General features: G+C 42.6%; 1 protein-coding gene across 1 annotated transcript in view; it reads left to right on the top strand.

Moving 5' to 3' along the window:
• Positions 1 to 1905: 1905 nt before the first annotated feature.
• Positions 1906 to 11221, top strand: part of DPYD (dihydropyrimidine dehydrogenase) — a gene marked incomplete at its 5' end in the record, with an annotated part of 297412 nt that continues 288096 nt past the window's right edge. The window contains one exon of the mRNA XM_080348775.1: positions 1906 to 1944. Coding sequence (XP_080204901.1) covers positions 1906 to 1944 — 39 coding nt within the window. The remainder of the gene's footprint in view (positions 1945 to 11221) is intronic.

Genomic DNA, 11221 nt, shown 5'->3' with positions numbered 1-11221 from the left:
TGTGATGACAATTTGCAAAAAGAAGTGGAGATTCCTCAAAAGGGTTTTATCTGTAACAGCTGAAAACCTGGCAGGACAGAAAGAAGCCAGAGAGTCCAGTGACTGCTGCTAGTCTCTTCTAATGTAACTGCTCCTTTAGACCAAATGAATGCAAAATGTAGATGGTTGGACACAAAGTCGTTTATTATTTCAAATACATAGAAATAATCCTTGTGAAAATGACTTATGGACCTAATGCACTTGTATAGTCAATATGCTGCTGTAGGTCAGGAGCAAACATGACTAGAGGACTCCCCAGCTAGCATCAGGGAGCACTGAGCTGCTCAGCAATGTCAGTATTAATGAAATGAACCAGGCTCTCAGATTCGTTAGAGATAAGTACTAGCAATGCAGGGGATCCTGCTTCTGATTTTCCTGCCAACACTTTAACTGCTTTGCATGGGTGATTGTAATCAGCAAGAATTGTTATGTGATAGTGCTGAAGCAGAGACTTGAGAAAACACAGCTCTCACTGGAGACACAAAAGGCCACAACCTTATTTCTCTGCATCTTACAAGGGAAACAAAATCTCCACTGGGCATCTCAAAAGTGCTCACTTACAGAGATGGAAAGAAATAAAATAATTACAATGCAAAGAAAAAAATTCCATGCTATTCAGTGAGAGGCATTCTCTCCGGAGACATGAAAGGAAGAGAAAAGGCAAACATATTCTCTACTGCACCCAAAGGGTCATCAGTGTCCAGAAGCTACTTACACTTTTCCAGGCTTTTTATAAGGCAAATAATAGTTGCCTAGCATGAAAATAGGAAAAGCAAAGACTAGTCATCGTTAAAACTCCTCTATTCTTGTGATATGATGAGAAAAGCTCTCATATTTTGGAGGATTGTAGATATGGCTACTTGAAAGTGGTAAGTGCTGACTAGAAATGGATATTATGGTGGTGTGTTCCCCCACCCCCCACAGTGGGGAATACTTGGTTTTGCTGTTTTTTAAGGTAGGAGGGAAGGCAGAACTTCTCTGTAGGCACGTTGCAGCAGGAATGTTTATTTCAGTGCTGCCACAAATATTGTGTTCGCGGTATTAAACAATAGCAATGTTTGGGATTGTTTGTGATTCTGTGGGAGGAAAGAAACTGACTAAAGTACAGAGGCTGTGTGGGCCGGTGCTGCTGTGGCAGGATGGCCTCTCGGGGGGTCATTCCTCTGAAGGGGTGAAAGGGGAGGCTTGCTGTCCCTAAAGGGAGCAGAATGAAGGTTCGGGGACAGCCCGAGCCAGGAGGGTGCATGTGTGACCCCGGGAAGGGTCCTCCCTCTCCGCTTCTGGGCAGGAGAGAGGCTGTGTCCCTGAGCGCGGCCGTGTTTCGGCTGCGGCCCTGGCGCAGGCTGCTTGTGTGGGATTTTTGTGGAGTGGAAAAACAACCAGGGCGAGGTTTGACCCCGGCCCCGCTTCCCCTTCTGCCGAGAGGAACGGGGGAGGCCGGTGGCGGAGGCTGTGGTGGGCGCTGGCGAGGGGGCTGCGGTACCTGCCGGGGCGAGGCGGAGCCCCGGGGCACCTGCCCTTAGGGTAGCGGCGGTGCCGCGGCCCTGCGGCTGAGCGGCCGTTTCCCGGCGGGGGCGGTGCGCCGTGAACCCCGTGGAGAATTTCTGCCGAGCCGCGTCCTCTCCCCTCGGTGACCGCTGGCGCCCGCCGCGAGCGCTCCCGTCCCGCTGGCACCGGCCCCTCTCCACCGGCCGCCCTGACCCGGAGCGTCTCTGCCCGGCGGGGCGGCCCGGGCCCCGGAGCGAGGGGCGCCCGCCCACTTGGGCGTTGCTGTCCGGGCGGGCGGCTCCGCCTCCTCCCGCGCTTCGTTCCGCTCCACTCTGGGACTGCGGGGAGCCGGGGGAAGGCGGTGGCGGTGCGGACACCATGGCTCGTGTGCTGAGCCGGGACCCGGTGGACATTGAGGTACCGACTCGTCCTGCCGGGACGTACGGCCGTCGCTAGCGGGGAGGGGGCTCTGCCCAGCGGCGGCGCCCGGGCCGGGAACGCCCAGCAAAGTTTAGCTGCGCTAGGAAGTGCCTCGCCGCTGTTGCCGCTGCCCGCCAGCGGCGTCCGGGACCCCGCTCCGCCGTGCTGCCCCGCCGCGGGGCTGGCCGTGGGCAGTCCCGACACCAGGGGCTGGCATGCCACCTGGACAGCTTCAGCGGGGGCGGCGGCCCGACCCTCCGCTCCGGGTCTGGCTCCGCGTCCCCTTCCCGCACCCCGGTGAGCGGGGCCATCGGGCGGCCGAGGGGCGTGAGGGGGCGGTGCCCGGCGCTTCCCCTTCTCGCCGCCTCCTGTCCCTCCCCGTCGGTGGAGTCGAGGGCTGGGTCTGGGCGAGCCCCGCGTCCTGCGGTGAGGTCTCCGCCCGGCTCTGGCAGCGCTCCCGCGGGGCAGGGCTGCTCGGGGCCGTGACCCGAGGGAGGCTCTGGGCGGCTTCACGGGCCTCGAGCTCTCACGGCCCTGGCCTCAATGGGCCACAGCTGTCTGCGGGTGCTGGACATGTGCGGGCCTTCAGCTCTTCATGGTTCTGCTATGGACCAAGCTGAGCTGGTACCACCCCGTGTCTCCAGGGAGTGAAACAGTTGCAGGGAGTGCTGAGCAGCTGAGTAGCTGAGTAGCACTCTTGCTGCAAGGGGCTTCTAGTACCTGCGGCACTTGACTTTTTTGTGTGACATTCATTGCTGCGAGGTTGGACTGGGAGCTTGGAATTAGGATCTGGACGTGGCCTGGTGCAAGGTGGAGGTGAGGTGGAGTGGGACGGAGGCTGGTACAGTGTGACCAACTGGCACAGCTAGGAGTCAGGGTAGCTTTCCCCACCTCATAGGACCTTGCACGTGACTGTAAGCGCCAGGTCTTAGCGAGAGTCTAGTAAAAACAAAGTGAATACGAAACAACTTGTAGTTTGTCAGTCTTGTTCCAGCCTGGCACAACTTTTTGCTGTGATATGCCCTGAAGTTTAAAATATTAGGTTAGAATATTAGGTTTAGCGTGGGCTATTGCAGTATATTGAGGGCCCAGCCATAATACGTAAATGTGCACAGCAGCAGCTTGAATACACCTCTAGGTCAGCTGTGACTGAACTTTACCATCAGTTCTTATACTGGGTTTTTGTGTCCAGTCCATTTCCTACCAGAGCTGCTGCTCAACCCATGACTAATGTCGAGAAATACTTTTACAGATACTCCAATAAAACTGAAACATGGAATGGATGGGACAGATGAACTATTGTAGAAGTCTTCCTGGAAGTTAGGGAGGCACTGTGGTGTGAAATCAGTACTGTCTGTCTTTTACCAGCTCAGTGTTTTCAGAGCAGCCAATCTGGGATTTTTCTTCAGGTGTTCATTTTCCTATTACAAAGGTTTGATTTCAGCAGCACAGGTTTTTGAGTACTTTTCCTCAATTTTTTAGTGCAAAATATTTCTGAAATTACATTGTTTCACATTTCTAGATATGTTTGACTGAGATTCAAAGAACAATATATTATTGTAGGGTTGTGTGTTGGTTGTAGTATGCAGCAGTACTTGATTTAGAAGACTAACTGATGGCCATTGAAACAGACTAGTGTTTACTTTTACTCTCAGGTTGAAAATATAAACTTTGGTCAGTATCTTTCTGTGTTTTTATTTTCAGCAGTCATTTAAATTAACAAGGAAAACAAGGCAGTCTACTTCTAACCAAATGTATTGGCCTTTCCCCATCTGTTTGAATAAATGTAGTTGCTGTATGATTTGTCTCCCAGATGAATGTATTAATAATTACTGGTAGTGTAATTTCAGCTCTCTGTGTTTATTGTTGATATGTTTTTTTCCCCTGCATTAGACTCTTTTCTTTCTGTGTTTTCAATAAAAACATATTTTTTCTTTGACATAGGGAAAGTGTGTGTTAGCGAAGTTTATATCATTGTAGATACATATTCTTATACAACTAGTTGTTGAGGGGAGCAACCTATCAACATGAGCACTGGCAGCACAACTGAAGTGTTTTGATGACTTTCTTGGCTACAGTATAAAAACTGAACAAATTATTTCATTAAACTTATCTCAATGGTTAGCATCCTACACAACATAGTTCATATAGTGGAAATATTAAATATGACCTTTGGAGTCTTAGTACTACTTTATCATTTATTTAAGTAGTTAAGGTAGTATACTGATGTCTCTGGTTAAACAGGAGCCAAGAGTCTGTGCTAGAAGTAGCTAAAATCACAGCAAATTCTCCAAGTTATTTAATAAAAGAAAAAATTCAGGAAGCTATCCCTGAGGAATCTCATCCCCCTTGGTTGGCTTAGCCAGCAGCTTCAGGCTCTGGGTGTCCTGTCCTTGAAATCTTTTTGCTTAACTGAAGAAGATAGAGAAATTACACAGCTAATCTTATTCTGGAAGTCTGCTTTCCAAATTATGGAAGACTAGGAGTGTTGTGATTAAAATATAAGGTCTTCTCAGAAAAATGTTATTATTATTAAAAACAAACAAAAACCCCAAACCAAAACAAAAAACCTCAATAAATCAAACCAAACAAAAACCCAAACAACTGCCAACCACACAAACCCCAAATGCTGCCTGAAGGCTGCTCTCTGAAGGCCGCTAACAAATGTGGAATGAGGTTGTAGCCTGTTTGAGCAGCTCACCAAGGGTTCAGTCAGCCAGCACACCTGAACTTGAGGGCTGCAGCTGGTTCCAGGGTTGGGTAGATAGGGTAACAGGGCTTCTTATGCTGTGCACCCTGCTGCATGCAAGGACCACCTGGGAAGTGCCCCTTAGCCTCAAGGAAGCTGTATGTAGAGCCTGCAGTTTCTATACCACTTAAAGTAGCAGGTTTGGTAGCAGTGATGGTTCTTCTTTCCTTGGTAGGGGAGCAGGTACTACAAAGCATGGGCTATGACAGCAAGGTAAGCAAATTTCGCTTGTCAGGCTTATTCTTCTCCCAGTACAAATGGACTAGAACAGTAAAAGACTGCAGGCAGCTAAGGCAGTGCCTGGAAGCTATGTCTGAGAGCTAAGCCCGGTGTCCTCTAAAGGGGGAAGCAAGGCGAGAATTGAAAAATAAAGAACAGTGTAAAAACACAGAAAGCCCCCAGCAAGATAGCAGGGAATCCTACTAGTCAGCATGGCTTGCAAAACTGTCAAACAAAGGTTATGTGAATAAATAGCTGAAGCTGGCTTTCTTTCATCTGGGCAAACTGTTATTTTAAAAAGCCACAATTATTACAGTGTCTCCCTCTGTTGTAGATAGTTGCTGGTTGTTTGAAGTTCCATAATGAAGCTTTAATATGAAGGATTTTTTAAAGTTATTGCTTTATAGCTTGCCGTGGTGATCAGAGGGGAGTTCCAGATTGATGGCTGTGTCTTTCTAGGGTCATTTGACAAGCAATCAGTGAGGAAACAAAACTTCCTGTTTAGCTATTTTTGTTTAATGAATTTCTCAAGCTCTTTCATTGTTTTAGTGGTTTTATTGTAGTAAACTCTTAGCTGAGTGGAACAGCAATTATAGCATGATTACAAAGACCTAGTGGAAGATTATAGACCACAATTATCATGTCTGTCTTGGAGAACTGAACAATATGATTTACTCATCAAGTTAAAACCTGGTCTGGCAAGTAAGAAGGAAAATCTCCTGTATGAAACATTTTATCTTTTCTTGTTGTATATTCAAATCCTGTTGATGCTCAAAGAATTATATATGGTCTTGCCTCCTCTGCTGATAGTCTGCTAAATTGTGGCACTGATGTTCAGTCAAGTTCTCCAAAATAATTATATTGTGGGAAAAAAAAACAAACCTCTTGTGCTTTTCATTTTCCCTTTAGCTTTGAGTTTTAGTGTTACTCATGAATTCAACTTTCATTTTTTTCCACACTTTCAAAATTTTACTCTTTTTGTAAGAAAGTCATTAAAATAATACCTGCTGCTCCCACTTTTTCTCATTCCTGGGACTTATGAGAAACACAGGCTGTTGTGGGACTTAGTAACGATTGTTGCTGCAGATAACAACTCTGAAAACAGAAGGAACTGAAACTAATTTTCCTTTTTGTTACGTAAATGGATATCATGATGATTTTATATTGTAGAGTGGACTTGAATTTTATTCTTTCCTCTGCTTACTGTTACATCTTGTAAGAAACTAAAACTACACGTTGATATAGGAAGCTGAGATCTGTAAGGCAGGATTTTACCCATCAGATGTGCCAAGAGCACAGTGGTGGTGATGCAGGGCAGTCTTCTGAAAGGTGTTTGAAGGGGTACGGTTTTAGCAGCAGGGCAGAACTTAACAGTTTTCCATGCAGCCGAGAGAGGTGTGGCTGTATCTGATCAACTGGGACTTGCTTGGACCCAAGGTTGAACAGCTGAACATCCTACAAACCAGTCTACATGCATGGTGCAATTTGTGCTACCAAAGGGCACATGCTACTGCTTTTCAAATGGATACTTTAAAAAAAAATCTACTGCCTATCCCATCTTATGGCATTTTGCCAGTGCTAGTAAAATGACCCAAGGAACACAAACATAGCTGCCATTGGGTCAGGAGCACACTTGTACTTAAAATGTTGAGAAAAGCTGAAATTCCTGGTGGCTGCAGACAAGCTGAATTGAATGTGTTCTGTTTGTTCTGGCTACGCCAACCTTTGACAGCACAGAGTTCAAATCAAAAACTGCTTTCTCTCCGTCCCTGGTTGCCTGGCAACCTCCCTCCTCTTATTAGCATATGATTTCTATTCCTTTTTTTATTTCATCAGTACAGTGTTACACACTCTGCTCCTTGGCCTGTACTGTCACCTTTGAGAAGAGCAGGATTTTTGCCTTTATATGAGACTTCAGCAAGTGTGTGATCTGGCAAAGAAATCAAACATTTGGGATTAGGAAACCTTTGGCCATAAATGTCTTATCAGAAGCTCAGAGGGTGGTGTTTGTGTGGGCATGCTATTCAAAGTCTTTTCATTTTCATTTGCTGTCATTTGTATACTAAGGGCAGAATTCTTGCAGATCAGCACAGCATAAATCTTGTGTGTCTTTACATGTGAAGGGTATTGGTTTGTAGAAGATGCCAACACAGATCTGTTACACAGGTCTTGGTGGGCATTTTGTCTTCTTGGTCTATATTCAATTCAAATGCTATGTCATAATTCAAAATATAAATACATTTAAAAAATCAGGTATATGCAGGTCAAATTGGTACTTGGAGAAGTAGAGAAAATGAACTGAATTGTCAGTTTTTCTTATAATAATGCTTTTTAGAAATAGGAACATTTTGCCTTCAAATTGGCCAGATGCATTCTTTTGTGAAATAACAGGTGATTCAGACTGGGTTTTAAGTTTGACTTTAAATTCCTTTCTTTCTGCTCATAGACTCTTACAAATGTAAGAAATACTCAAATCTTTTTTATTGTTGCAGACGACAAAGTGACAAAGACCATAAGATTCAAGTGGGCAAGATTCTTTAATAAATATTATTAGAAAAAAGCAACAGCATCAACAAAAATTAGAAGACACAGTGAGGATGAAATGGCAAAGCAAGTATATTTGGGGAGTGTTTAGATCAAGATATGGTATAGGAGTTTTTTTCTGAATATTATCTGATTCATAAGCTATTACCCTGTTAAGTTGTAGTAGAATTACCATCATCAGCACAGATTTACACCAAAGGGATCCAGTGTTCCTTGAAATAAGGAAGAATGCAAGAATCTTTTTGTGAAGCAATTGTGATATGTACTCTGTACCTGAGACAGCTCGGAAATCACTGTGTGACCTTCCCTAACTGCCTTACAGCAGAAGAGGGGTTTATTCCACTTGGAACTACATCATCTGGATGACTAGCATGTCTATATCAAACCCAGAAGTGTATTCGTGATGTTGTGTGAGGTTCCACATTAAACAGTGCTAAGCCTTAGTCAAAGCCATGAGATGTTTTAATTCCTCACATGTCAGTGTATTAGCACACATTGTGAGTGGTGGGAGTGATTTAGTATCTCATTTTTAAAGATGTTTCCAGTGTTTTATTGTATATGATAAATATTAAAATACATGATGTCAGTGTTTTATTTGTAAATTTAAAGTGATAAACACAATGAAATCCTTGAAATGCCAAACCTTTCATCTCTGCTTAAGCCAAGGTTCAATTTTTTTTCAGTATGACATTTGCTGCCTGAAGTGTTAAAGTGACTTGACCTTAAAATTACGTTTATTTTAGTTCATTGAAATGGTTGGCCTTTCCAGTTCAACTTGACACCAATGGTGCAAATGGGAGAAGGCAGACAGGCTTGCTGGTGACTTCATTTGAAAGCTAATAAAAAAAATATCTAGGTGTTCCATTTAAATATCTCCATTTAGATGAGATGGTAGTCGTTAGTTAAAAGCAATCACAGTGCATTCTGACATTTTAATTTCAGGTTCAAAAACAATTATATATGTAATTAAAGGGAGAAGTGTCCAGGCAGCCAAACTGTCTCATTTACATATCTTGCCAGTGTATGCAGTTTTTAAAATAGATATACCTGTGCACACTACTTTGAGAATGTAGAAATGAGGTAGAAAAATTGAAAGCCGCTTTGTTAGTTGTGCTCTGAGAGGCTTTATTTAATTTGAAGCTTCTTCTGTTGTAATGAACTGTCCTGGCTGGGGTTTTTTGGTCATCAAAAATTTTTACCAACTTGGAGAGAATGAAGCAGGTTGCTGTATAGGAGGTGCATCACAGAAATTTGGGCTATTGTTTCCTGAGACAGGGATGTTTGGTTGTGCTGTGTGCTCTGCACAGGGCTGTCTACCCAGCCTTGAGAGAGGTCCTCATACTGCCCAGTCACACCTCTGTTAGTTGATTAAGGAATGATAATATTGTGCTCTGAAGGGTGCCCTTCGCAGTCTAGAGATGAAGGGACAGAGGAAGGACATGTTCTTCTGACTGAGGAAAATGGACTGATAAATATGTGGAGGGATCTAGAGGGAAGGAGAAATAAAATAGGTGCTGCAAGCAAGCTATAGCTGAATTTAACAATCACAGCATTTTCTTTTACAGCTGTCCCACTCTTAGCATCTATCCCAGCATCTAGCTTATTATAAAATGCTTGTTTTTGCCTTGATTGTGAAGGACATTCTGTGAAACCCAGTTCTATTCTGCTCTTAACAATAAGCTGATAACCCTCCCATCCAGGCATGTCTAGCATCCATGCAAAACTCCAGAGCGTGTGTGTGAAAGTAGGTAGCAGTTTTAGAATAGGTTATTAAAAATGTAGACCCATAATACGGGTAAAGAAGATTGGAAGTGTAAAAAGAGGTTTTACACCTGGAAGTTATTATAGTTATTTAGATTGAGCGAGAATAATAACCAATTGTTTTCTAAGATGTATGACACATTTATGAAAAACCTTGAAGGATAAATGAATCTTTTTAGTATGCTACTTCCACAAAGGACTCTATGAATAAAATAATAGTGAGAGAAATCTCAGTAGATGCTGAATACTGCTAATTGATGAAATTATTACTTATTACACTGCAACTGAACTCTGCTTAGAAACACTATTTTCAGTATGATTTTTTGAAAATGACAGCTGAATTGTAAAAGGCTTTGTATTGAAAATGAATAGTCATGATTTCTTGATATCTTCGAAATGAAGGATAATTCATTGACAGTTAAAACTGAGAAAAATGATTTATTTATTTATTTATTTATTTTTTAGTGCTCAGATTGTGGAATATTACTATGGAAATAAAATGAACTTCTCTGAAATAAATAAAGTAGACTTAATGTCAATTTATGAGGCATTTAAAAATAATTTTAAGCATTCTTATTTATAACAAAGCAGTCAATTATTTTTGTCAGCTGTTTTCATATTATGTCACATGTTGAGGTTAAAATGAGATTTGAGAGATAGGGTGTAGCCATTGCAGTTAGGAAAACTCTAATTGTAAATTAAATTAGCATTGAAGAAGTACTTCATCACTTAGGGCAAAAATGGAAATGAGTACCAAGTTTGGCTTTGATTTAGTACTGATGAAATTAAAGCCCACTGTCCTCAGTGTGTCATTTCAGGTTTACATACTAGCTCTTAAGGAATGTTATCAGTAATTGGTGTGAGGATTTGAGTGCAAAGTGTCATGTGTAGTGTAATATTTTGGTATACGGGTGAATACAAAATCCGATTTCAGCCTTAAAAAATGTGTTCACCCATGTTAGAGGTTTACCTCCCTCCCAGTTGATCTCGGCAGTCTTCAGAATCTGAGGGACGAAGTCAGCTTGTGCAAATTCACTCACATGCTTGTGGGTGGGTGTGTGTGGGTGCCTGTGTGTGCTAATGACAGGAACACAAGATGGGAGATTAGAGGTGGTTCCAAGACTTATTCCACTTCAATTTTAAAGCTGTGTTTGATCATACGTTTTTTTCAGTTCCAGCACAAAACTTTAAAAGATTTTAGTAAGCTTATATATACTCTTCAAAACAGATGGAAGTGAGAGAGTGACAAAAGAGTTGGGAGGAAAAAAAAAATCAAACAAGATAACCAAAACAGAAGCTGTTCTGGAATGCTGTTAATAAAATGCAGGAATGAAATGAATACAGAACAGAAAAAATGAAAATATTATCTACTCTCAAAAACCCTACAGTCTGATTAAAATGTCAGCAGCAACCAATACTATTGACTGCGTAAGGGGCAGTTCTTCTTTGTTAGGATATAATAAGAAATAGTTTTCAGAAGACTGTAGAATATTTGTTCCTAAGTAAAGCAGAGTAGCTTTCATGCTGCCAAACCTTGGCACCAGGTGAGGACACACAATTAATTGATTTAGAAACCCCAGTAAGTATTTAGGACAAAAGCAAAGTTAGTTCATTTTTAACTCCCAGCTTAAAGTTCTCTATGCACTTAATCAATGAGCCCTTAATGAAAAATATATAAGCAAACTTGAGAGTTGGGTCAAAGCTCTTCTAGTGCTGGAGCAATGTTCTTGTCATATTTGCTCCCTGATTTGCTTTTATAATATTAGCTTAACAGCTAATCAGCTTAACTTCATCCAGGTTTGCCTTCCACCCTGGTCAGTGGAAGGCAGGAATGTATGGATGGAGGTCTTCCTTTCCAGGGTGACTCTGGTAACCATTAGACTATTATGCCAAAGAGCAAACAATAGCTAAAAGAAGAGCTGGCGTAAAGTCAAACTGAAGGAGGTAAAGACCAAATTCCTGTTCAAAGGTCACATAGCAGAAATGTGATTTGTCTTACTA

This window comes from Nesoenas mayeri (assembly GCF_963082525.1).
Source record: "Nesoenas mayeri genome assembly, chromosome: 8".
NCBI lineage: Eukaryota > Metazoa > Chordata > Aves > Columbiformes > Columbidae > Nesoenas > Nesoenas mayeri.
The sequence above is the reverse complement of the archived record's forward strand: the minus strand, read 5'-3'. Positions and strand labels throughout refer to the sequence as shown.